The sequence below is a fragment of the Agelaius tricolor genome, unplaced genomic scaffold (genome assembly GCF_023055355.1).
Source record: "Agelaius tricolor isolate 1412-34295 unplaced genomic scaffold, bAgeTri1.0.p SCAF_3, whole genome shotgun sequence".
NCBI classification, from domain to species: domain Eukaryota; kingdom Metazoa; phylum Chordata; class Aves; order Passeriformes; family Icteridae; genus Agelaius; species Agelaius tricolor.
In genome coordinates, this window is record NW_027269263.1 from 66,781,928 (window position 1) to 66,808,696 (window position 26,769).

General features: G+C 42.3%; 1 protein-coding gene across 2 annotated transcripts; it reads right to left on the reverse strand.

The window, feature by feature from the left end:
* Positions 1 to 8,121: 8,121 nt before the first annotated feature.
* RBM17 (RNA binding motif protein 17) lies at positions 8,122 to 20,866 on the reverse strand. 2 transcript variants are annotated; one of them, XM_071424163.1, is made up of 12 exons: positions 20,739 to 20,866; positions 18,963 to 19,103; positions 17,741 to 17,857; positions 16,720 to 16,886; positions 14,746 to 14,840; positions 14,166 to 14,222; positions 12,343 to 12,484; positions 11,281 to 11,432; positions 10,584 to 10,657; positions 10,139 to 10,237; positions 9,756 to 9,828; positions 8,122 to 9,610 (listed from the first exon to the last, which is right to left on the reverse strand). In XM_071424163.1, the coding sequence occupies exons 2-12, from the start codon at positions 19,083 to 19,085 to the stop codon at positions 9,507 to 9,509; spliced, it is 1,203 nt and encodes a 400-aa protein (XP_071280264.1). In that variant the 5' UTR covers positions 19,086 to 19,103; positions 20,739 to 20,866; the 3' UTR covers positions 8,122 to 9,506. The 2 variants fall into 2 exon arrangements, with proteins under 2 accessions (XP_071280264.1, XP_071280263.1); XM_071424162.1 differs by having other exon boundaries at positions 14,746 to 14,843.
* Between the last annotated feature and the right edge of the window lie 5,903 nt (positions 20,867 to 26,769).

Below are 26,769 nucleotides of genomic sequence, written 5' to 3' on the forward strand. Positions count from 1 at the left end.
GTTCCTTTTCCTCCTTGACTCCAGACTCCATTATCCCAATAATCCTCGTCTCTGCAGAGTGTGAGTCTCCAGGAAGGCTGGAAGTGCTGAGACTTGAATCTCTCATGCAGGGAAGCAGAGAAATGGTCCTTTAGTGTGGGACTTGAGGGAATACAAGTTTTTTCCTGTGTTATTTGTATTCTTGGATGCAATTGTTTTATAAATCCACCATTTACTTGTGCTCTTCCTGAACTGCTTGTCCCCCTCCAAGAAAGAAATAATTGAAGAAATAATTTTCTGCTACATGAAAGATGTCTGATAGGAGGTAGAAATTGATATCTTGATCCTGGCTGTGCTTCCAGGTATTTATCAGTGATAATTTCTTCAACATTCTCTTGATTTGGGGAAAAAATAACCCTGTCTCTTCAGAAGTGAGGAGAATGAATGTTATCATACCATGAGATGAATGTAGATTTAAAATAGCAGCTGTGGGACTCTGGAGAGAGTCATGAGTTTTCATTATTCTCTTTTAGGCTTCTGTCTGTATCCTTTCTCTATTCCTTAGTATAGTTTAGTTTAGTATTCTTTAATATAACAATATACTAAAATAATAAATGAGCCTTCTGAGAACATGGAGTCAGATTCATCATTTCCTTCATGCCACGAGGACCCCAGAAAATACCACACCCAGCTCCCTTTCTCACAGCAGGCTCTCCTCATTCACATCTCCATTATATCATCTCCACACCTTTACAGAGCACCTAATCTCTGGGATACGAAGATGCCAGCACTAATACCAGAGGTTAACAAAAGTAATCTCTCTGGGTCACCCTAGGTAATCTCTCTAGATCTAGAAACTAATAAAAAATTAGCCTTCTGTAAATATCCTTTCTCTATTCTTTAGTATGGTTTAGTATAGCATTCTTTAATATAATAATATCATAAAATAATAAATTAGCCTTCTAAGAACATGGAGTCAGATTCATCATTTCCTTCCTGCCACGAGGACCCCAGAAAATACCCAGCTCCCTTTCTCACAGCAGGCTCTCCTCACTCATGTGCTCATCACCAGCCTGATGCTTCAGCCTTGAAAATTTAGCAGGGGAAAGTTGCAGAGGGGCCCCTGGCCTGGCCCTGCTGGAATGACAGACAGCACAACCAGGTCATCAGGGCTTCAGATGCAGAAGGGACTGGGAACAATCAGCTTTTGGAAAGTTTACAGCCAATCTCCCCCTTGTAGCCTGACCTAGAGAGATTACTTTTGTTAACCTCTGGTATTAGTGCTGGCATCTTCATATCACAGAGATTAGGTGCTCTATAAAGGTGTGGAGATGAGATTGGATTAGAGAGGTGCAGGTCAAAGACTTAGGACAAGGAGGAATGGCTTTAAACTGACAGAGGGCAGGGTTAGATTAGAGATTAGAAAAAAAAATCTTCTCTGGGAGGGTGGTGAGGCCCTGGCACAGGGTACCCAGAGAGGATGGCTGCCCCTGGATCCCTGGAGGTGTCCAAGGTCAGGTTGGATGGGGCTTGGAGCAACCTGGGACAGTGGAAGGTGTTGGAATGAGATGATCTGTAGGTCCCTTTCTAACCCAAATCATTTTGTCACCAGGTAGTCTTGGTCCCTTGCAGATCCCAGTCTCCTGTTTTGCACAATTTTCAGCTTTTGGGTTTTGGAGAGAAAGAACTGGACAGAGGTTCCCAGGAGTGATCTGCAGGCAGTAATTACTGCAGCTGTCAGGTAGAAACCTTCCCAGCTTCTCTGCTGCTGCCAGCTCCAGCAGGTTTCTAAATTTGATTTTGCTCTTTCCACGCAGAAAATTCACTTTCCCATCTCCTTTGATTTCTGTGGCTTTGAACTGCTACCACACACCCACCTTGCACTGAAGAGGAAATGTCATATTTGGAGAAACATCTGCATCCTTCTTCTGATGCATCAAGAGTGACAGATAATCAATTCCATTTCATACAGTCCAGGCTTGCTGAGGCAAATTCTTGCCGTGCAGTTAACTCCTCCTGGTTTTAAAACGGGGGGAAAAAAGGATGCATTGATTTTATTATGCCAGCACCATTATTTTTTAGCATAAATGCTGATAGCAGCCTCAAGTTTCCAGGCTTTTATGTTCCCCAACACTGCAGGAAAAATAAAAACCACCAGGCTTTGCCCATGAATAAATCAGCCTGCTGGACAGAAATAAAACAAAGCAAACTACTTGTAAATGATGAGGTAGAAATCCAAGTGAAGAAAGGGGAAGAAACTATGACTAGTATGCAATAGCTGAAGATATTTTCAAAACTTAATTTCCTTATTATCCCTAAATTCCTGGCTTCCTCAGAAGAGCTAAGTCCTTGCAGGTGAATGTGATACTTCTGGGACAGTGTCTTTGGGGGCAATGGTGTTGTGTCATAAGGGATGATGGGCAGGGCTCTAATGGTGCAGGGAGATGGATCTTCCTCTGAAATTTGTGCTTGAAGCAAATCTCTGAAGCCCAGTTTGAGTACACTTCATTGCCACAGGATTATTTTCCTTGAAAGGTCTTTAAATTTTGCTGTTCAAGTGCAACATCCCTTCTTGCAAAGATGGGATTTGCTCCAGCTCACATCCTGTCCCAGTGGTAACTGCATCCCTTCAGCTGCACAAACCCAAAACCACAAAACCCCACCAGTTTTCACTCTCCATCCTCCCAAGAGGAGCTCAGTGTGTTTTGCCAGAATATCATTTGAGTTCTGGTTCACAGTTGCTATACAAGTTTTACAAGTTGAAAGCAGAGAAGTCCAAAAGTTCTCCCCAGCTTTGTGCCTGCGGCAGAAGGTGGAGAAACCCAAGAGGAGTGGAAGACCTTTGTCTTGGCAGGACCATGTGGATTCCTGAGCTGTTGACTTGCTGCAAGCTCTCAAATGGAGGCCAGAGATCAACCCCATAAGAGACTGGGAGAGGAAAAACAACCCAAGAGCTGTGAAGTGGCAAGATGCTTAAAGGCTGCTTTGAAAAAACAACCCCATGCTCCTCCCAGAAGAGGACTAAGAAGCAGAAGGGAAGAAAGAAAAGGGTTAGGCATCTTCCTGGGAAAGATCTTGTTTGCCATAGAGCTGAGGGTGTCTTGGGCTTTAGGCATGTGCTGCAACTGCTGGGGCTGCCAAAGCAGGGCAGGGGGATGTCCTGCATGGGAGACAGGGCCTGCTGGGTGCAGGACATTTGTGCCCTATCCCCTGATTCCCACAGCTACAGGGCTGAAAGCTTGGGGTGGGTAAGGTTGTTTGGACACAAGACATAAGGCTGTGTTTTTACATTTCTGTACAAACAACCCTGTGCTCTGGGATTTCCTAATTTCCTGATGCTAAAAAGAGAAAAAGCCATAAAGCCACAACCATGACCTCAGCAGGAATCAGGGTGTGAGAGGAAACCTCTGCAGGAGCACACACAAACTACCCCTTCTTCAACTTACAAAATGTTTCCTTTGGCTTTCATTCCTGTTCTTCCATTGCACCTTTTCCTCTTCAATATCCATTTCCCCCCAGCCCCATTTAAACAAGACTTTGCTTACTAACATGGGAAGCTGTGTTTGCACCTGTGCACAAAAAGCCACCAGCAAGATCCAGCCCCACCTGACACAAACAGGCAGCAAGATCCCTAAAGGAGCACAGCTGGCAACAGGATCACTTTTGTATTTGTGGTCAGCTCTGGTTGAAGTACCAAACACAGGCACACAGACAGGGACTTTGTCATTCACTCCTGCAGACTTTACAGCATTTTTTCGAACTGGCTGAGTTGCACCTCGAGTGGCACAAAATATTTTTTGCAGTAAATAGGAGGTAAAATCACACTGGACATTCAAAGCAAGCAACACTTGTAACCCACTGACCTTCAGGAAGAGAAAGGCAATCTTACCAACCCAAGCACTCATTTAGGAAAAGTTTCAGAGTTAATAAATCCTTCAGTGAGGAGGAAAAAGGAGCAGTTACTCCTTTACTGCTCCTGACATCAGGCATGAGTATTTATGGTTACATCCAGGGCTGCCCAGGGGTTAAGGTCTGTCAGCTCTGGCTGATGTTATGAGCAACTCATATAATTACCAGTTTTTGCATCCTTAAAAAGTCCTGTCTTCCTCTGTGAAGCTGGAAATGTCACTTGAAGTCTTTTGAGGAAAAGGTTAATTTTTGAGCAATCTGGTCTAGTGGAAAGTGTCTCTTCCCATGGTAGGGGTTTGGAACTAGATGGTCTTTGAGATCCCTTACAATCCAAACCATACTATGATTTTATGATTCAAAACAAGGCAAAGCAGATGAATTCATCCTCTAAATTACATCACAGGTAAGAAAAAGCTGTGTTCACATATTAAACATAAAGTCAAGTGCCACATGCACTGCCAGGAGCTGCCTGATCCTCTCCAGCTGGACTTCAGAAGTACCTTCTACAGCCACAACCAGAAGCCAGTGGTGATGTGTGAGGATAAACCAAAGTGATGGATGAGAAAGGCACTGGGATGGCTCTTTAACTGCTCTGCAGCTTGAATAAAATCACAGCATCACAGGGCAAGAGGGAAGTCTTTTATCAAAAGTTCTGTCTACAGGACACACCAGGAAAATTCCCAAGCCCAGGTGCTACTTTCAAACCCATCTATGAAGAACCTGCATCTGCCCAGAGCAGCACAGCAGGAATCCAAATCTCCTGGCTGAGTCCTCTCATTGCTCAGCAGCAGCAAATGAACAGAGCACACACTGCTAGACACAATCAATCCCTGTTTGTCTTTAAGGATAACTCATCACCTAAAGGCAGGAATCCCCCTAAGAACTCATTCATTACAGTGCTGCACTTACTGTCACACAAAGTGCCTGTAAGTGACACCAAGTCCTCCATGACCACAAGCAGCTCCTGCTTTTTTGGGAACAGGAATGGGGTTAGTCTTGCACCCAACTAGGAGCACGTTACCAGTGCCAGATGCATCCATACATGGACCTCAGCTGTGTGGATGTTCTTGCTCTCTTCCAATTTTTTGAGAATTTAAAATAATTTCTACAATTCTGGGAGTAGCTAATCTAACAGTGTGTTTATGTTTATGAAGGATAAGAAAATCAGCAACAGTCAGCTTGGATTCACTGAGGGGAAGTCATGCTTGCCCAGCTTAACCTTCCACAATCAAAGACTGGCCTGGCAGGGGAGAGCTGTGGGTATTGTCTACCTGGATCTCTGTAGGAGTTCCAAACATTGTCACCTGTGAGATCCTCCTAACAAAGAAGCTCTTGAAGCTGCAGGAGCAGACACCAAAAGCTGCCTGAATGATCAGTGGCTCAGGGTCTGGCTGGAGGTCAGGAACTGTTGGTGAACTCCAGGGGTCAATGCTGGTCCAGACTTCTTTAACACCTTCATTAAAGCAAATTTGCAGATCACATGGACTGGGAGCAGTGGCAGCTCCCTCAGAAGGCCATGCTGCCACCCAGAGGGACCTGGGCAGGCTGGGAAGAGGCTGGCAGGAACATCATGGAACTCCATGAGAAGTGCCAAGCCCTGTAGCTAAGGAGAAGAAATCCCAGGCAGGAACATGGGATTAATTCAATGTAACACAAGGTGAAAATTACTCTTGCTCAAGGCCTCTTGCACCAAGTGCTGGGAGGACTGAAAGTTCTCACTCCCCCATTAGACTTCTGCTTGTGGAGCAAGAAGGATCTGAGAGTTTAAGATCCTCTTTGAAACCTCCCATATTTGTCTTTCTATCTTTAAGAGAACTGTATGATGTTACAACACATCTTTTCTCTTGCACAGAAGGGTAGAATACCTTGACATACTCAATCTCCTACAGGAGCCTCTCCTAAGGCAACCACTTACACAGACTGCAGCACATGAATTACATCTCCTTCTGAACTTGCTTCAGAATCCAAAGCTCAAGGCTAAGAGATTCTATTTTCTGTTGCCACAATAAAAAGCAGCTCCACCAGGAATGTGGGTTTTGGTTGCAGAGTTGCAAGCACAGGGGAATAGGGTGTAATCCCAACTCTCCAAACCACCTTCTGCATGTCCTTGGGCAAGATATTTCTTGTTCCTGCCTCTCTCCCTCCATGGCTATTTAGACAGAAAGTTCTTTGGGGCAACAACTCTCACCTTTCATGTCAGAGTGGCAAAGCAAACTTAAGATTTTGACAATAGTAATGTTAAAAATGTTCCCTGCAAGCTCCATCTCACATCAGATTTTAGTGACTTTACTGACCAGGCAAAGTGATAAACTGACAGTGAAATTCAACACAGGTTAAGTGCAGAACAGTGCAGGTGAGAAAATAAATCATAACCCATGTGCTTAATGATGGGCCCTGAAATAGCTGCTACAGCTCAAAAACACCTTGGGGTTTTAACAATTAGGAAGGTAATCAAGTCCCTAAATCCCCACTATTAATATAGTAGCCAGTGTTCTGAATTAAGAAGAGAACAAGGCAGTGATGCCACTGTGCAAATCCCTGTTCTTAAAACCTCAGGGTTGTTAATGCACCAGGTACCTCATTCAGCTCTGGGCTGACACGTCCTCCACGTCCCTCTCAGCCTCCTGCTGGCTTCAGGACACTCAGATCTCTCTAAGCAGGCATCTAATCTGAGTTCCCAGAAGCAATGAACTGTTCATCATACTTAGCCCAAGAGGAGATGCAGTTATCCAATGTATTAGAGAATCACAGCATTTACACAGGTGCTTAAACCAAGGAATTAAAGCTTAAATTTAGGAAATCATACCTGAAAAACACCCAGTGCTTCACATGAAGCACTATAACCAATCCTGCACTGCCAGCAAGGTAAATGTTCCTAACAGCTCATCATCCTCTTCACTTTCTGTGAAATCAGAACTTTATAGGGCACCGCACAAAAAGAGAAACAAATATATTATTATTGCTTCAGACCAGTCACCACAAAGGTACAGGACAGAATGAGGTGGGTGCACAATATCCAGGGTGTAAAGACAAACCACCAAATAAAACTTGGTAGCTGCAAAGAGCTCCAAATTAAGTGCTGCTGAGCCTTTGGAAAGGGCACTCACTGATGAAACAGAGGAGAAAACTGGATGTGTAAGCAGGAAAAGCTGGAGGTGTTGGATAAAAAGTTACTTGAGAAGCTACTAGAAATAGAAGTCAGTGGCAAGATTCCAGAGGAGGCCAATTCTCCAGCAGAGAAGTAAATTCAGAACCAAGTATTTCAAGGTATGCATGCCTGAGGAAGTCTGAGCCAACACACTGTGTTTAAAAACAGGGAGAAGTTGCATTTGCAAAAAATGCTTCCTGCTAAGGAGACAAAATCTGCCCACAGAGCTCAGTGAGTGTCTGAACATTTGCAGGTTTCCAGAGCTGTGCAGGTTTGGTTGCATCACCTGCTTACACACCTGGCTCCACTGTCACGTGTTTGTGCAGCCTCCACTACTCAGATGGAATTCAGGGGATGTAAATCTGCTCCAGGTTTGCTTGCTTCAGTGTCCCTATAAAAAACATCTCATTTATAGCATGAATCTCTACACAAAATACTAAATGAACAAACCCTCTCCCTTACATCTTCATGGATAAACTTTCCTCCTGTCTTCAACTACAGTAAGGATTCTCAGAATGAAATGGTTCAAAAGTTGCCAATAAAGCCATTCTCAGCAAATGGAAAACCTTCAAGTTATCAGACTGGAAGCTGAGAAGGTGGTGCTAAAAAGGAGAACAGCTGGTTAAAGGCACACAAACCAGGCTGTGTACCTCAGGAAATCCTTACTGCCTAGTCACCCAAGAGGCATTTGCAGAAATAAGAGCCATAAATATATCACATTGCTTAAAGCCAAGTCATACTTCAAGCTAAGTTCAGATCACACTCAATCTGCTACCAGTGGTTAAACTTTCTACAGCAGCCACCCAAATTATTTGAGTACTACAAGCAAACCTATGCTAATTCATACCAGGCTAATCTGTTTTACTACACAGCAGCAAAGGCCTTAAAGTGTTACTCAAAGAGAAAACAAAGAGCAGAGGCAGGAACAGAATCTAGATTCTGTTTTTGCCCCAAGTCCTGTGGTTTTGGTGTCATGGCAGTTCCTCACCTCTGCTGCAGTGAGGGTGGATCAGAGAAAATGCCCAACTCTGAGGGACTGCCCTGCACAAGACAAGAGCACAGTAAGGAAGCCAATGCACAGCAGGTAAAATACCAGGTTTTTTAAAAAATTGTGTTTTACAAGCAAATGTTTGTACAGAGGTAGGTGGAACACAAGCAGACAAAATAAGCAAAACACAAGACCCAAGGGTTTGTCATAGAAATCTGCAGCCAAAACTCAAAAGGGCAAGAACTGGAGATATTCACAGCATTGAGCTACAGGTCTGTCCCCCCTCCCCCCAGTCCATGTGTGTAACAGGAAAAAGACATCCAGCATCAGCTTTCAAACAGCTCAAATGCCCTCAGGGCTCACAGCCACTTCAGTATCTCCACAATTCTGGGTGCAATGGGGCACAGGGACAACTGCCACCATTGCAGAGTCCCCTCTTGGCAACTCTTTGTCACACACTGTTCCCAAACAAAAAGCAAACATAAAACCAGGAGCAGAGAGCTGTGTACTATTTCACATCAAGTTAAAACTAAAAGTAGTAGTGCTTAGTAGTTTGGTTTGTCAACTCTTCAGATTTTCATGAGAACTTCCCTCCATGGCCTCCTATTTTGAAAACTTCCACAAGCACTCCTTCCCAAAAGAAAGCCTAACTCTGATGGTATTTGACCTCAAATATAGAAATATAAACAGAAAGAGCAAATGGTTAAACAAAGTTAGTTGTCTATGTGTGAGTTAGAGAAGTGAGATTCTGACAGCTGGCCAGATACAGGAAGGAGTTTCCCTTCTCCCTGCTAATGACCTGCAATCAGTTATCCCTGGATATTCCCAGCACAGAGTTCCTGCTAAGAGTCCATTAAATTCCCTCTTTTCTCCATTTCCCTGGATTACAGATAGATTTTCTTTTGCTCTATGAAGACAGACTCAGTCCTTGTTATTTCAGTCTCCATTCTGGCACAGAAGCTTTGTCCTGGAGTCAGAACAAACCAGCTGCAACTGTCCAATGACCCAAATCACTGGTGTGCAGAGATGAGGACTCAGGAGAGCAAGGCTCTAACTCTAGGAGAGACCATCAGGGAAGAGCAGTTCACAGCACACAGTCCTTGTCCAAAGCTTCACACTTATTGTGGATCCAGCACAGGGACTCCATGATGAAGCACCAGAACAAAGAAAGCAGGAATACAGACAAAGCATCTCCTCAGCAGTGGGTTTTCAACAGAGCAAAGTCATCTGAAAGCTCAAAAAATAACCAGGATCCCCAGAGCAGAAAGCAGAAATGTGCAATTCAAAACTACACAGACGTGAATCTTACTTTCAAAGGGCTTTATATTACAAAAAACCATAAGTCACAACGAATGTGTAAAATCCATTCAATGAGGCCTGTTTCCAGTCTGCTAGGAAAGCTACTTTTCTCTTCTGAATTCCCAGCCTACTGCTGAAAACCTGATTGCCAAAACAATGACACCTCGAGCTAGATTTTTAAAATCAAACTTGCTCCGCCAGATCCAGCACTCTGAACTTGTCCAGGTTGTAGAAACAAGCCTTCACCACTCTGCCTCCAAAATATCTTCCATTTAGATCCACAACAGCTGGAATTGAAACAAAGAGCAGATCAGCAAGCAGCAATTCAATAAAATAAACATCTCTTTAACTAAACAGCCTGACCAGTGAGACTGTTTAATCTCTCTACAGAAGCTAGCTCTGAGCTGCATAGGACACAATTTAGGATCCTACCTTTGATGGCAGATTCAACCCGTTCAAACTCTAGAAATATTCTTACAGCTTCATCATCAGGGGCACCAGGGATCTGAAACAAAACAAAAACCCCAAACCACAAGTAATTAAAACAGCAGTGAGAACATTGTTTTCAACTGCTGTTCTTCACAAAGGCAGTGAAAGAACAAAATAAAAAGGTTCCAAAAACACAATACTCAAGTGTTTTTTACACAGTTGCTATTGTTAGAAGCTTGTATCTTACAGATACAGAAAATCCAGAATTGCAACACAGTAAAGGACCCTGAGAGATCTTCTATGTATGCCCCTCTTAGGCAGTAACACTCCAGTTGTGAGGGATGAGTGCCCAGAGAAGCCAAAAAGAGAGACAGATTATCTCTTACCTCAAAGATGACACATTTCCCAACCTTGCCATATTTCTCACATTCCTCCTTAGTTTCAACTTCAAGGTCTTCATCCACCTCCCCAGCACCAACCATGTTCTGAAAGTCAAAGAACAAACCCAACTCACTGGATGGAGTCTGTCAGGTGATTGTGTAGACAAATCACAGATGCTCTGTGAACTGTGACCACAAATACTTTAAAAGTTTAAGAGCTACAGGAGGACAGGAGGAGACAGTTCCTTGTCCCTAAGGCAAGGGAACTGCACAATTTAAAGCAGTGTTGATTTAAAATCACAGCTTGTACCCCAGGAAATCACATAATTTCTCCAGAACACAGAACACCATGGGTGCAGGCCAGAACCATTTGAACTGTGCAGAATTTTGTATCAGGAACAGAAGTTTAAACATTTCAACACCAAGACACATTCCCTTACTCCCAACTCACCCTCAGTAAGACCACTTTAGTTGGGCATTTCAGGATCTCAGTTAAGGGGTTGGAATCTGCCTTCTTGCCCGTTTCTGTTTGAAGACAAAACAGTGAATAATGGTATAATTTAAGATTAAAGCTCAATTAGGGACTTTTATCAGAATCTTATTGATCAAATGGAATAAAAGCTACAAAATGTACTTTCATATTGGTGAGGAATAGTTATTCACAATTTGTAGCTCCCTGGAATGACAGTAAGCAGAAAAATCAGTTCCAGTGGTGTGAATTAAGCAGTAACACTGACAATGTACTACTTCTTAGAGGGAAATAATTCCTAAGCTCAGAACTGTATTATAAGAACTACAAGACTCAAAGTATTCTGACTTCTGCCACTTGTGTTCAGAAGCCTGGATGTTGTCTCAAGATCAGACAGGAGCAGGGAAATGAGAGCAGTATCAACAGGATGTGACAGGGAAAAAAACATCAGGGCAGAGCAAGATCAGCCCTGGAAGTGAAGATGCTTCCCCAACACTACATGGCAGGATGAGCTAAAATAATGCATACAGGATTATTTTACAAAAAGAGAAAAATATATAAATTTCCTCAAGAACAAATATGAGTCATTTTTCCAACTCCAATGTTTTCAACAAGGACAGATGGCAAACAGAAACCCAGGAGCTTCATCTCTCACACACTTGGTGCAGGACATAATTACCTTTTTCTGTAGATTCACCAACAATGATCTTGCCACCCCTCTTGCTTGTTTTCTCTACTGACAGTGCTGTGCTGAGCCCCTGTTCATGTTTGCCCAGCCCCTGGCCCTCTCTGAATCCATACTTCTGCATGATTTTGTGAGCTACTGTCCCCCTGCAATGAAAAAAAAAAAAAAAATCAGTTCATAAAGGTTTCTTCCACAAAACATGAACACTGCATTTCTCCTGAGTGCTCAAATATCCTGCCTCCTAAAACTTCCTTACACAGGGGCAGAAAGTACAGGAGCTTCTACAAGTTACATCATTTTTTTTCTAAGTAAAAGGCTAAAAAATCTGGCTATGTAATGCTGAAAGATTAAAACACTAAGTCACAGAAGAAACAGTCAATTGTGTGGTCAGTAAGGCAGGTTAGGTCAGATTTTTAGCCCTTCCTTCAATGAAGTCAGGGTTCCATAGTACTACTAATTAAAGGTGGTAAAAATGCACAAGTTGGTCCAACAGTAGCAAGTTTGGTTATCTTTTCCTGGGCAATTAAAAAAAAAAAACCAACAAACACAAAAATGAGGTCTCTAAGCTGTTTTTAGCTATAAATTCACCTTAATTTGTTGCCACAGTTGTTAACACAAGATCACACACAAGGCAGGAAAGTAAATGGGCAGATTTGCAGCCACAGCTGCTACATTCATGCAAAATACACTCTGAATTTTTCAACAAAGCAGAGCTGAAATGATTTGAAATATCAATTTGCTGGTATGTAGCAAATTTAAGACAAACCTGGAAAAAAAATCTAGAAGAACTAACATGCCACCTGTGTTTTCAAGTACACTTCATTGCCATAAACACTTTATGCTGGAGTGTGGCTACAAAGCACAGCCTTGAATGCAACCACCTCAGGTGTGTTTTTCCCAATCCTGTCAATCCACATTTTTTCCTGTATCCTGCCAGTTTGGACTCTCTGAACTCAGACTGCTCTTCTCTCCTGACAAACTATTTCAAGCTTTTGGTTTCCACCACCTTCCAATGCCTTTTCCCACAAAATGTGCAGGGGTCACTCATTGATTTACCCCATGTTGGCAAGGAAGGAGTTGCTGGGTCCTGTGGGGGAACGAGGTCTCTCTGGCTCATCATACACTGGGGGAGGAATTGCTGCTTTGGAAGAAGGTGCTCGAGGTCTTGACTCTTCCTCATATGGGAATGATGCTACAGCTGGAGAAAACAGACATATTTGAGGTTTTTTCAGTAAAATCCTAACAGACTATGAGAAGGTTTTACACATAAATCCAAATCAGAAGAATGTTTCCTTTGCACATGCTGTTTTGACATCCTCTCACCTCCCTCTCTCTCTCTCTCTCTCAGAAACAACATCTGAGTTATTCTGGGTTTTCCTCATTGGATGTAATTTCCACAGCTCTAGAATGCATTTATTAACCTCTTATTAAATGGAGAAAAAGAACATTAAGAGACCACCTGCACTACAAAGAGATTATCCAGAGGACAAACTCCCATTCATCAGGAACAGAATTATGACAAAAATGGATCAATGCACACAACTCAAGGCCCAAGGACTGTAATAAAAATACACTGCACATTTGCAGAGAAATTAGTTCTATTAAAAAGAATGAATGCAACTCATCTCACTGGAAATTTCTGAACTGCAGCTATTCCTGGTGATGGAGATGGATCTGGATATCTCAATTACACTGGTTAGATTATTAAATCAGCTTCCACTGACAAGTCAAATAACAAAATGAAAATCAAAAAAGCCTACTAGAACACTAGAAAAAAAATTTTTGAATGGACTTATGGACTTTTATCAGACTGACCTGATTTTAGAATATTATCTTGTACACTAGCTCTTGTATCTTATCAAATAAAAGGTCAGACATGAATTTTGAGGATATAATATGAGGAAAAGTAATTCCTAGTTAAACAGCAGATGGACTGGACTATGGGACTTTTGCTACACCAATATTTTCTTGTTTTCTTCCAGCCTGGATTTGAGCACCAAGTAAGAAACAATACAAAGATTTCCTTGTCACATTTTAAAAACTCTCCCCTAAGGGTATTTCTACTATTTCCAACCTATATTTACTTTTCCTTGACACTGATCAATTGCTCTTAATTATTTACTCAAAACAATGTCTTTCTGTTTTGAATGTTTAAACATATCAAATGCTTTCACTGTATCATTCCCTTAAGTTCTGAGATACTTTCTACATTTTAATCTTGTCATAAATCCAAGGAAGACTCCCAAAGAAAATTTTGTGTGCGTAAGATTTTTTCTTCTTTGTATTTTTTAAAGTAGAAACATACTGGTAATTGCTTTAAATTTTAAAATTTACAACGGTTAGACATGGGAAAAAAAAAAAGGGAATGGTTTTGTTCCTATAGCAGGATGATGCCATCTTGTGGACAACTGAGATCCTCACACCAGCACTGCACACAAATCTCTTCAAGCTGAACTGCATCCTGGAAAAATTTATAAAATTCTGTCCCTAGTGCATAACTCTCGTAGAAAAGATATTCACTAAGTACCTCCTCAAGGAAAGAGCAATGGAAAAATTCCCTCTCCAGACTGTGGAGGTTTCTAGTGTACCCAGAGAACCCTGCCTGTGACATTTCTTTCACATCAGAAGTGAGTAGATGCACATGGCTGTAGTTTGCCAAGCCATTTGTCCAGCAATACATAAAGATTTCTTCAGAACAGAGATGTGAAGCAGGGCAGCATCACAGGTCCCCCACAGCCTACCCACATGAACAAAAAACTCCTTCATGTCCTGCTGCTACAAAGAATCCAGTAGGAAAAGCAGGAGGACTTAACTAAATAGAAAGTTGAGCAGGAAATGAACACTGCTGGGTTCAGAGAAGAGGATTTTGGAGTACTCACGTTCTTTGTCCTTCTCCACAAGAGAAGTGGGTGGTGCAATGGCAGCTCCTCCCATACCTATGAGCAAAATGGAACACAACACATTTGGAGGATACCACAACAGACTTGAATTATTTACTGTAACTTTGTTGCTGAAAGAGAATAAAGACTGATTTTGTTTATGCAAAGACATATTTCTGACCCACATCACCTGACAAGCCCTAAGGGCACTGATGGAACAAATGCAGGAATGAAAAGTTACAATAGTGAAAACTCAGTGATTCTTAGAGCCTGATTTTATGTCATGCCTCATCCCTTCCCTGGAACCTACACCATGCAGAAACTTACAACAGGTACCCAAACTAAGGTTAAACAGAGGTATTCCCACAAGTAATTTGGCTGCCACCTGCCTCCATGGAAAAATACCAGTATTCTACATTCTAATATGTTGCAATAAAATGCCAGATTTATTCTAAAGGCTCAGAATGAACAGTGTACTCATGTGAGGACAGAGAAATACAGAATCCATGAAATAGGACTGGGAATTCCCCTCCCTCTTTTTCTCCTCTTTCCACACCAGAACCATAAGCAGTTCCCTTACTTCTTTTCCGTCTCTCCCTTTCATAATCTTCATCTTCATCAGAATCTGGGTCTGGTCGTCTTGAAAACCCACTGGCTTCATGTCTGTCTTTACGCCTTCTAGGAGACACAGCAAGTTAGGATGAGAAACCATGGAAGTTAACTCTTGCTTTGAATTTGTGATCCCACCTCTGCAGGGTGAATTATTCTGCTCCATCCAACTGGCATTTAACACATTTCCCATGAAAGTGCAAGTTAACACCTTCACCATTTGTTTCTTTGCTTTTACCATCATGAGGCATTTTTGGTTAAACAGAAGATGGATCTAAGTCAAGATCATTTTTCACTTGCAAGTGAGCCAAGAAGAATGCATGGAAAGGAGGAAGCACCTGAATAAATCCTGTCAAAACAGACCAGAGTGACTGAATGAAATAGGTGTTGCATGGAACAGAGAGCAAGGTAACAGACATTAATTAATCAATCACCCTGCTTTGGACAGAATCCCTTTTACATTTCCCATCACACACTACACAGAGCAGTATCATTTGCTGAATAAAAAATATCCTCATGCTTAAACATCAGATTGTTGAGATGCTTGCTTGGCAATTAAAATAAGATTCAGGAATAATTTCTAATAAGAAGTAAGGAATGCTTCAAGATTTGTTTGCACTTCAGTTGTTCTCTGATGTGATCAGGAAAATTACTCATTTTAATACAACAAAAAGGAAAAGCACTTTTCCTCAAAAGTCAAGTGCACCACCTAGTGCACAAATCAAATCCCATTCCTAGCACAGCCACAAAAACTGTGCTAAAGGATGACAAAACCAGATCTACTGTGGAAGCATACAGAATTTCTGAATCTCTATCCTATGAAATCAAAACAAATGTCCAGCCTGAACTTCCAAAGAACACATCTGATGAAGGTTTGGCTGAGATTGTTTCCCCAGCTTAAAATTAGATTTTTTAATGCATTTTCCACTTATTTTCTCTAATGTTTATATGTATAAAGACTCTTGGCCCACACACAAGTCAAATACAACTAAAGAGCAGTCAATGCTGAAGCTGTGGGAATGACAACCCAGATTCCTGAGGTCTTGCATGCCAGCAGGACAGAGCCTCAGGCACTCCTTCTCCATCAAAACAACAAAGATATAACCAAGAGAAGACCCAGTGACTAGAGAGATAAATTTCCACAATCTAAACAGGGCAGCAGAACTGTAATTCCAGATGATTCATACTGTGATGAGGGCTGTTTATTCACTTCACTTGAAATGAGCAAATGTAATCTTCTGCTTGGCTGGCAGACATTTTACCACTTATAACAATCAGATACTGAATCTGCATTCAACTTCCTTACCATGATTACAGAGATCTCTTATTTCAGGGAATAGGCATTAAAAATAAAGCAGTATTTTCTTTTGTCCAGAGACAATAGATTAATAAACACATCATTAACTTACTTAATAATTAAATTACTGATTGCAGAGTATTAAAAAAGGACATGCAATTATGCCTCTCAAAGGCTGTACTAGCTACATTTAAAACTGAATGCATCCATGGATCAGTTTGTAGTTTTTAGAAGCAGAAAGGATGGTTCATCACCAAATATTGAAAAAGTTTTTCTGTAGTCAGGTGACAATGACATCAAATACTCTAAAACTCTTTGACCTGCAAGGTTAAAGTCTGCTAACGATGCATGATATACCCAAATATTGCTCCTATTATTGAAACAAAGTAAATTTAGAATCATTTTGACAAGGGTCTTTCACCCAAAGAGGCTGCAAAGTTGATAATTCTTATCATTTTTGCACTGTTTGGTGATTTTTCCCAAGAGCATTAAAACATATTAATTAAAACACTGCTCTTGTTTCTACAAGCACGCAGTATTCACAAACCCTCTAAGAACTTCCAAGAATGTAGAGAGATAAAATTTAACAAATTGACATGATTATTTAGGTAAGAGTCAATGTGTCAAGCCTCTAAACAAAAGCCTTACTTTTCTCTCTCTTCAATCTCCTTCTGCCTCTCCAGCTCCCGCTGCCGCTGCCGTTCCTCCCTCTGACGTTTCACCACCTTTTCGTAGTCATTTGGGAACATGGGGTCATACTCATCTGCCAGGGGAATCAACACATCTCCTGCAGAAAAACCACTAGGGACAGGATCCTGGAAAAAAGAGATTTTTTTTTTTTTTTAGCTGAGATCTGAAAACAACACCCAGTTGGAGAAGAAAAATTTTTAACACTTCTGATTCCTTCTGTAATGTGAGGTAATATCCTAATCCCACTGGTGCTGGAAGAAATCTTGGCTTTATTTAAACCTAACATTTAATCCAGTCTCTCATTACATGAAATTTTTCCCATGAAGAAAAACCACCCTCTCCCCTTGCAAAATGCAAAGCAGCAGCAAATCAGCATGGACAGGAATTTTTCAAACCCCACAAATGCACTATTAAAAGCTTTATTACATCTTGCTGCTGCAACCATCTGCCAGGGTCCTCCCACACAATCTCATCAGGGCTTTTATCAGCTGCTATTAATATAATACCAACAGAGGCACACAGACTGTTCTTTAATCTGAAAGAACCATTTCAGAACTTTTCCTTTGAAAAAGCTGCAGGGAGAGAAGTTTCTCTTGACTGCTTACCACGAGAAATTCATTTAAAAGGTTAAGTGGCTTTAGTTCTTTTATTTTTCAGTTGATTGTTATACAGGTCCAGTTCCAACACTGGTGCCAACACAATTACAGTCATTATTTAGCTGCCCAAATTGCTGTCTTTCCAAGTAATTTGAAGGATTCTAGGATTCTAAGATGTCCAGGATTCTAAGAACACTGTTTTATAACTGCACATTAACCATGGTAATTCCATGCTGTACCACACCTAAGTCTGAATAAAGTTGAAAGGTTAATTAATGAACTCTCAGCAGAGGAAGATATTCCCAGAAAATAATCAGGTTTTTGACCACTAGGAAAGATTCAACTTCCAAAACATTTGGAACTTTCAGCTGCCCTGGGCTTACCTTGAGCCCAGCTGCTACATGAGGGGGTGTGTCCACGATCTGTCTCTCATCAGAGGAGCTGCCTCGTTTCAGGTCAATCACTGGAGCAAGGACTGTGGTTTGTTTTGTTCTCTGACTCTGCAAAAACCACCAAAACACACAATGTCTAAAAAAGATCAAGCAGTTTTCCCAAAATCAGCTTGTTTGACATACTTTGCTGTGGTAGGTGAATGGTCCTAGGTTTTGACTGGGAGCAGAAACACTCATTAAAAATTCATCCTATCACTTCAGGTGAGTTTGAACTAGGTTAGTTTCTAAGAAGCTCAGATTTATTCCAAAGAGCTACTGTTCTTCCAATTTATCATCAGATAAAATATTTTAAACTCTTCTGAACTCTTGAGTTTTCTAATCCTACCCTATTCTTCTGCTGGGCTATGGATACACTGCACATCAGTCACATGGACAAAGAATATAACAAATACAGCAGTCAGTAAATTTAATCCATGCAGTTTGTTCCAATTATCAATTAAATCCTGCCCCCAATTTCAGCAGCATAAATCAGGAGTAATTTCAGTGAAAAAAATGCTGTGGTTACTTGAGTATCTGGCATCAGTGCTACTGCTTCTTCTTTTAATTAAATAATTTCACAACAGAACCTACACAGCCCAAAGAGCACCTGTGTCCTGCCTGATAAAAATATCAACATTGCTCAAAGAAAAAGGGTGAAATACAAAGAAGCAGCAATAAAAAGAGAAAATGGCCCTGTCACAGTCTAATAAGAATCAGCTGGCACTCCTCCTTTTCATCTACTCTGGAAATACTTGCTGTAAAATTTCTAATACATAATGATTAGCACCAACAGCCTTTAAATAACAACCATCAAATGATGTAAACATGTAAATAATTAATCACAGTGTGACCCCTACTTACATTAAAAAATAATTTTATAAAGCTGAATCTCATTATCTTTAAAGCTAAACTTGAATATCAGCTTTTGGCTCTGCAGTTAAAAAGTTCAGGGGTTTGCAGCACATACATCAGTGCTTCCCTCAGTTTTAATTTTGCAATGCTCTCTCTAAGAAAAATGAATTTTCCCTTTTTCCCCTTCAGCTTTGCCAGGCTCTTTGCTACAAACTCACAACAAATGCCAGCAAAATTACCTCATTATCATATCAGTATTCTGAGGTGACAAACACAATGCAATGAACATGAAAGAAGTCTGAAAAACAGGAAGGGACTGTACCTTTGCTTGTGTGAGAGCTGCTTTCTTCACCTGCAGCTGAGACTGCAGCAGTTTGAAATTCTTGGACCAGCCTTCTGTTTTGGAATCGCTGGTCTCAACCCCCAAGTCATCGTAAAGTGACATTTTCTCTTCAATTTAAAACTGAAAGACAAAAGGAAAAAAAAAACTCTAAATGACACCACAAACCTATTTCTAGGTTATTTGCTAATACTTTGCATATATGGGTACACCTCCTTTTATTTCACTTTTCTTACAGACAGAGAAAATTGATCTTTCCCTGGCTAGTGGTAAATATACATAACTAGAGCAAAGCTGTATAAATGTAACAGTTTGAAAGTTGACGAGAACTGCTCAAGAATTAATTTAATCCTGCAGTGGAATATGAAAAGTTAGGGCTCAACAGCAAGATGTTTACTGCAAAAAGAAAAGGTTTTGAAGATTATCTGGCCTTGGGATGAACACAGAGGTGGTTATAAAGGCACAGATAAGGACAGAGTGTTGTAGGAATTCCCACCTGCCACAGAGCAGTGGGATTTTGGTAGCAGGACTGATATATCCAGGGGGAGACAGCCTGCACTGGGGAATCACAGAATCAATCAAGGTGGAAAAGATCTCTGACATCATCGAGTCCAAATGGGTCTGAAGACCCAGACCAGAGAACTCAGTGCCACATCCATTTTCAACTTGGACACTTCCAGGGATGAGGACTTCACCACCTCCCTGAGCAGTCTGTTCCAAACCTTAACCACGCTTTGTGATAAGAAATTCTTCCTGACATCCAACCTGAACCTCCCCCAGCACAGCTTGATGCCATTTCCTCTTGCCCTATCGCTTGTTACCTGTGAGCAGAGCCTGACCCCCCCTCGGACTGTCCCCTCCTGTCAGGGACTTGTGGAGAGTGAGAAATTCCCCCCTGAGCCTCCTCTTCTCCAGGCTGAGCCCCTCCAGCCACTCCTCCTCAGAGCGGTGCCCAAGACCCTTTCCTGGACAACGGATGGAGGAAGGGAGGGAGGGAGGGATGGATGGAGCTGTTTTACAGAGATAATCAAAAACTCTACAACTTTGTGAAAGTTGTAAAGCCAGTATGTTTATTACAGCGCTGGACGCATGTGGAGATTACTGTCCTTGAAAGACATGCGTACCTCTGGGAACTTCAGGTCTCTTTTTATCCCCCTCTCAAATACATATCCATACAATTTCACAGTAGGTTCATACATATTCATTTTTACGAATTTCGCCGCTAGTTCTTCTTTATCAGAAAGAATTCTTAGGTCAGGTTGACTTGCTCTCAGCAGTCTCTCCGTCTCTCTTTATCACTTTCTGTCCCCCCCCTCCTTATCTCTGTCTTTCACTGAAGTAGTTTTTCTGAGCTTAGGCTTTGCAGTCAGGCTACATAGCTATGTTTTCTAACTACAGACTCAAAGATGTACATTTCACCTAAATCAAAATAGATTTCCACTTTAAAGAATTTCTACTCTGTTTCACAGGGATGGCACTGTCACCGCGGGGAAGGTTCAAGGCTGCGAGCCACAGGAGCTGTCCCCACGGTAAAAGGAAGGGCGCGCTGCGACCTCCGTCATTCTGAGAACAGAGGGGGCAAAGCAGGCCCTGACGCCCCCCCCCACCTTTCGCACAGGCCTAGACCCCTCCGAGGAGCCGCTGGCACACACACCCGCCCTGCCCTGCCCTGCCTTGCCCTGCCCTGACTCCCCACACCCCGCAGGGCCCGGAGCCGCCTCCCCACACGGCCGGGCCGGGCCCGGAGCCGCCGCTCACCCGTCCCGGCGCCGCCGCCGCCATGAGCCGGCGCTGAGCACGCCGGGAAGGGCCGCGCCTGCGCACTGCGCCCCGCGCCAGCGCCCCCCGGCGGCGGGAGGAGGGAGCGGCAGCGCCGCCATTGCCGCCCCTCACGGCCGTCCCAGTACGGAGCAGCGGGGATGGGAGGGCGGCACGGCAAATCCCGGGAATGGGAAGGCAGCACGGCAAATCCCGGGACTGGGAAGGCGGCACGGCAAATCCCGGGAATGGGAAGGCGGCTGGGAATGCAGGAGGCGGGAGGAATGCTGTCCCCGCCCCAGCTGCCCACGCGTAGCATAAGCCCGGGTTCCTTCGGGTTCTCACGGTGCACCTCGGTGTGATCTGCGCTTTCGGAGGTTTTATTTAATCATAGAATCCCTGAAACACGTCCGAAGGAGGCCACGGGGATGGGTTTGGAGAGGAAGCCTTGTTCAGTGCTCCTAAACATTGGCGTTGTTTAGGAGCAGTGAACAACCTCCCTGGCATCTTCAGCGTCCTCCCGAGAGCAGGCGGGCAGGCGCTGGTCTCTGGGTGACAGTGACCGGAGCCGAGGGCAGGGCTGGATTTATGCCCAGCACTGTTTGCTCTGGATGTTCTGTGTGAAAAATGCATGTATTTTATGATTGGCTTTTCGCAAGTATTAAAATGAATATTATATGTGGTGGGTTAGAAAGTAATGCTGTATTAATTCTCTTCAGTAGTGTGGTAAATACAGTTTTGGGTTATTAAAAAAATGTTAAAGTAGAAACTATGCTATGTAGGATACTTTTTTTAAAGAAAGGACTTGCAGCGAAATAGCAGCCACAGGACACCTGAATCTTTCAGAGAAAAAGAATTTATTGCCCTCTTATCAGAAGAAATGAACTTCTTTCTGCCTCCAAGGCGCTGTTAGAATTCGGAGGAAGATGTTGATGATGACCAGACAGAATCCTGTGTTTGAATGGAATTTATGCATCATGGATGAGGTGTATGAATATGCAACAGGTTATCGTTTTTAAGGGTTAACCCTCTGTTAACGTGGGTCCTTTTTCAGGCTCATGCTGCCCAGATAAAGGTACCCAAACTGTCCGTAATTCTTTGTTTCTATTGTCTCATATTGTCCTAATTCAAATTGTCCAAATTGTTAATTCTCTAATTGTATTACTATTTTTACAACCATTTTATTAATATTAAACTTTTAAAATTAAAAAAACCCAAGTGATTGGCGTTTTTCACATCAGTAAAACAGTCTCACTACTGTGAGTTCAGCAGCTTTTCATTAGAAGGCACAAAATGGCCAACAATCTCTTGGTACAAGGTCTTTTAAGACTAAACTATCCAATTAAGAACTGACACCTGGATTATTTTCCCTTTTAACCCAATAACTGATCCCAAAGAGCTGCAATGGGGCTTTTCTGCCCAATTACAAAATGCCACCCAAACCCATGAAGAAGAAGGGAGAAGAAGCATGAAGAAGAAACCCAGGATGACACCCTGTGCCCTCCATCTTGCTTCCATCCACAACACACTAAAAATCCCAAAACCTAAATTTCTCACCAAGTGATACACCTGCACTGCTCTCTATAATCTATTTCACACTTTTGTGGATTCCAGTCCATCTTGAAGTCTGGGAAACTTTCTCCATGAATGAGGGTCAAAGTCAGTGCTCCCCTGGGTCAGGGGACACCAAAGCAGACACAGAAATATTCCCTGTGCCTTGGGTTTCCACATCTGTGGTAGGTTATTCAGTGAGGAACCTGTCTCCACGGCCATTCAATATTTCCAGTTACTTACCAAGGGCACCTGAGATTTTGGTGGGGGGAAACAGAGACAGTGATATGAGACTCTTCTGAGTCTGGCAACACTGAGTTGTTCTCAGTTACACTGAGAAAGTTACAAAAACAGTAAACTTATTCCTCATCAAGTGTATTTCAAATAACTCTGTCTGTTATTCCAGCATGTTTGCTGCCATTTTACTGTGCCATCACTGCCATCACTGAGGTCGCTGGGTAATTGTTACTGCAAAATATTTGGCTATTAGAAGGTCTTGCTGCACTATGTCATTTGGGCCTGAAGTGGACTTGTTTGGTCTGCAGAGACAATTTTTGTTTTCTAAAGCAAACCTTAAAATTCTGCATCTGTCTGAGCCTGGAATTCACCCAACCATACCAATTCTCCAGCCCAATATCTTGCACTAATTATTTAATATCTTCTTTTTGACAGAGGTAAAAATGGATTTTCTTTTTTACTTACACTGGGCTGGTGTATCTCCAGCTCATACCAAGCACATGGAATAGATGAGCTGAGTTTTCTAAGAATTATGGCCCCTTGCACCACATGATGATGCAAATGAACATGCAAGACTGTCTGCAAAGCCAAACACAACCTCCAGCCCTGAAGCAGATAGATCTGGCACCTCAACCTCAACATTTTACAAGCACTATCTCTGTATTAATCAGAAAGTCTTTATCTCCAGCATTGCTTCTGACTGTGCTACTGTGCAGTTTATTTCCCTGTGGTTAGCTGAAAAAATAAATAAAATAAAGCTACTACTTCTTCTCCTACTTACGCTGCTTTCTATTAACCCAGTCTTTCTAAACACATTTACAGATATGTCTATTTTCATAATGACAGTGAAAGCTCCTTAAATAGAAGAAGAAATTATCTTAACTTTATTTTTAGAGGACCTCCTAAGCATCTTCCTATAGTTTTTTGCCTTAGCAATGCCTGCATTTTTTAAAGGAAGGATTGATGTAATTCCCACATCTGTAACCTCGTGGAAGGAAAAAAATATCAGCAAGACACTACTTTTACAGCATAAGCATCCCACTGAGAAAAGAACTATGTATCCTATGTTAAGGGAAGGAATTAAATAATTAATTGCATCAGAAGGTAGGGAGCGAAATCCCTGTGGGTTGAAATGTCACAGAGAAATATCACAGCATGACAGGCACTCAAAAGAAACTCAAAGGAGATTGAAGTCTGCAAAGGTGGAAAACACGAGAGCAATGGGAGATTTCCTCCTCAGAACAAGTCATAACAGGGAGGGTAAAGGTTGAATGATCAGACCTGTAAACAACTACCAATTTAAGCCAGGAAAATCAGATCACTCCCAAGGAGAGGAGCAGCTCGTGGTTAAGCCTGGAAAGTGCAGTAGGCACGGTCCAAAACTGATCCATTGCTGTAATAACAGCCACAGTGTATTTGTACACACCCCCTTAGGAGCAGAGGAGCCAAGAAAATCCTTCTCATTAAATCCAGGGAGGCTGCAGGCAGATAAAGAAACCTCACCCTGCTGCAAAGGTCCCAGACAGACTGGAAATAGAGGGGAAATATGTGAGCTCATCCCCAGCACTGTACATCTTGAAGGTGGGTTAGCTGTGGCTGAAATCTGCTTTTCCTCTGCAAAGGTGGGGAGCACTGGCCAGCTTTTTGCCTCCTACAGACCCTCACAGATGTTGAAGTCTGATCTTCCTGCTATTTTTATTTTTTTCCATTCATATTTCAAACCTTTCCATGGTGGTGCTTTTCCTCTTGAATCCCACCCATGATTTCTGGTGTCACCAGTTCTACCTCTCTACCTGCCTTTCTAATCTCTGCCTTTATGTTTTCTTGCAGCTCTTTTCTCCCAGCTTCACCATTTTCTCATCATTTTGAGATGAGTTTGATGGAGAGGAGAGGAGAGGAGAGGAGAGGAGAGGAGAGGAGAGGAGAGGAGAGGAGAGGAGAGGAGAGGAGAGGAGAGGAGAGGAGAGGAGAGGAGAGGAGAGGAGAGGAGGATTATGGAGATGAGATTAATTACAGGGAGGTCCAAAAAGCTGTGAATAAACCAATTTTCCCACTGTGAGAAGAGCCACCAGCCTTGCTTGGAACCCCTCATTGTACCAACAGGCCACCTGGAAAAGGTGAACAGCCAAGGTGGTGAAATCTGCTACAAATCCCATTTTTTTCAGAGTAATCAGCCAAAAGTTGGAAGCAAGAAGTTGCAGAAGGATGGCGTGGCACTGGCTGGGTGATGAGATGGCAGATGGGACCCAGTGTTAATGAATGCAAAGCAATGCACACAAGACAAAATAGCACTAACAGAACACACACAGCAGCAGCTCTAAATCAGCTGCTTCCATTAAGAAAAGAGATGCTGCATTCACTGGGGATAATTTTCCTGAAATGCCTACTTAGTGAAGGAAGGAAGCAGGAAAGCAAACAGGCTGCTGGGAAGCATTAAAGTCTTAAAAAAGGAGAAAGTATCCTCATAAATCCAACGTGCACATGCACGTTTGAGTGGCCACCTGCACTCCTGGGTATCTCATCCTCTCCAAAAAGCAGCAGTGCAATAAAAAACCTAAAGAAATCAGATGTGTTGAGTGAAAAGAGGCAGCTGAAGGGGACCCTGGAAGCATCAAGCACCCAAAATGGTCCAGAAAAGGTAAATTGGGAGTTCTCATTTTTCTCCCTGATGGTGATCTTTAAGAATGTGTAAAATAAAGCAGTGCTGAGGGGGGAAAAAGCAGCTATTAAATGTCTCATTTATGTCTCATTTCCCTAAAGCATTGATAGCAGTTTTTGGTGGATGTTGATGATTTGTTTTATGTTACAGATCTCCTCTGAGGGTGAGGGCTGCTAATATGCTAAAATGGCATTAGAGGGCAGTACATGGCAACCTAACTGGAGTTTTTTGGGGTGAGCTGTGAGAAACCACCCTTTAGAACCTCTGAGGATCGGGACAACAGAGCAGCTCCCACTCACACATGTGGGAAATGGTGGGGATCAGCACATGGCACAAAAGCAGAACATGAGGGCTGATCAGAGCAGTGTCAACCTGCTCAAAAAGCAATTAAAATCTCATTAAATGGTGGTTTCCAGCCAATGGTGGAGATCCCAAGCAGAGAACCAACCCTGCTACACACACCACACTTTTTGTGGTGACCCTGCCAGAACCTCCAAACCTTTCTGGATTTGATTTTCCTTTTTTCCTTTTTCCCAGAAAATGCTTGCTGTTGTCCTCCCAGTGATCTTCAGCTTTGCCCACAGGGCAAAATGAAATATGAAGAGGAAAGTCCCAGGGGAAAACTTGTCCTGGCTTGGGACGATCGGCTTAGGTTTGCTACCTTGGAAAAAACCAAAACCCAAACTTCAGGGAGTAGCAACCTGAAGGAATTGGAAATGGTTATAAAGGCATTTGAAATATTCTTTCTTCTACTAAGGGAACAGCTGAAAATGTGCCTGTGAAAGCAGTGAAGGAAACAGTGCCTTTTGCCATATATAGAATAACCCAAACCCCCAGAAAATTGTGGGGGTTTTTCCCTCTATTTTTTACTTGCTTCACAGTTTCACCTAGTTTCATACTTTGGCTGAGTTCCATAACTAAAATGAGTAAGAAATGTCTCAGAACAGAAACATTTCATCACAGATGAAGTTTCCAACACACATACTTCAATATTTTTGATGACAACTGAAAAAAACTCCATTGCTTTTGACACTGCAAAGGGAGTGTTTTTGTTTGGCCAGCCATGGGAAAAAAAAATCCATGCTTTAAATGAGGAAATGACCATTTTGTCCTACCACCATGGTCTCAAACTTGTTTGAAGAAGTGAGAAAACGTCAAAAACACAGCAGTGAAAATATTTCACATGACTAGACTCAGTACAGATGGGATATCTGCCATCACTGAGGAAAAAAAGGGTTGTGCTGCTCTGCTAGAGGAAGGATTTGGATAAGAAATTATTCAGAACTCCCCCGTGTTAGCCACAGTGGGTTTCTGTGCCAAAAATGCAGGTTTCTTACATGCTGAAAATCCCACTGCCTGAGAAACTGGAGGGATTTCAGGAGGTTTGTCTTTTTGGAATTCTAGAAGATCCTGAGTTGAAATGGACCAACAAAGATCTGGATTAAGAACCTTTGCTACGAGTTGGACTCAGTCACCCCTGTGTGTCACTTCCAGCTGAAAATGTTCTATGATTCTGTGATTTTATGAAAATGAGGGGGATGGAGGAGTTAAATCTCTGTTGCATTGGTCACCAGTTTTAAAACT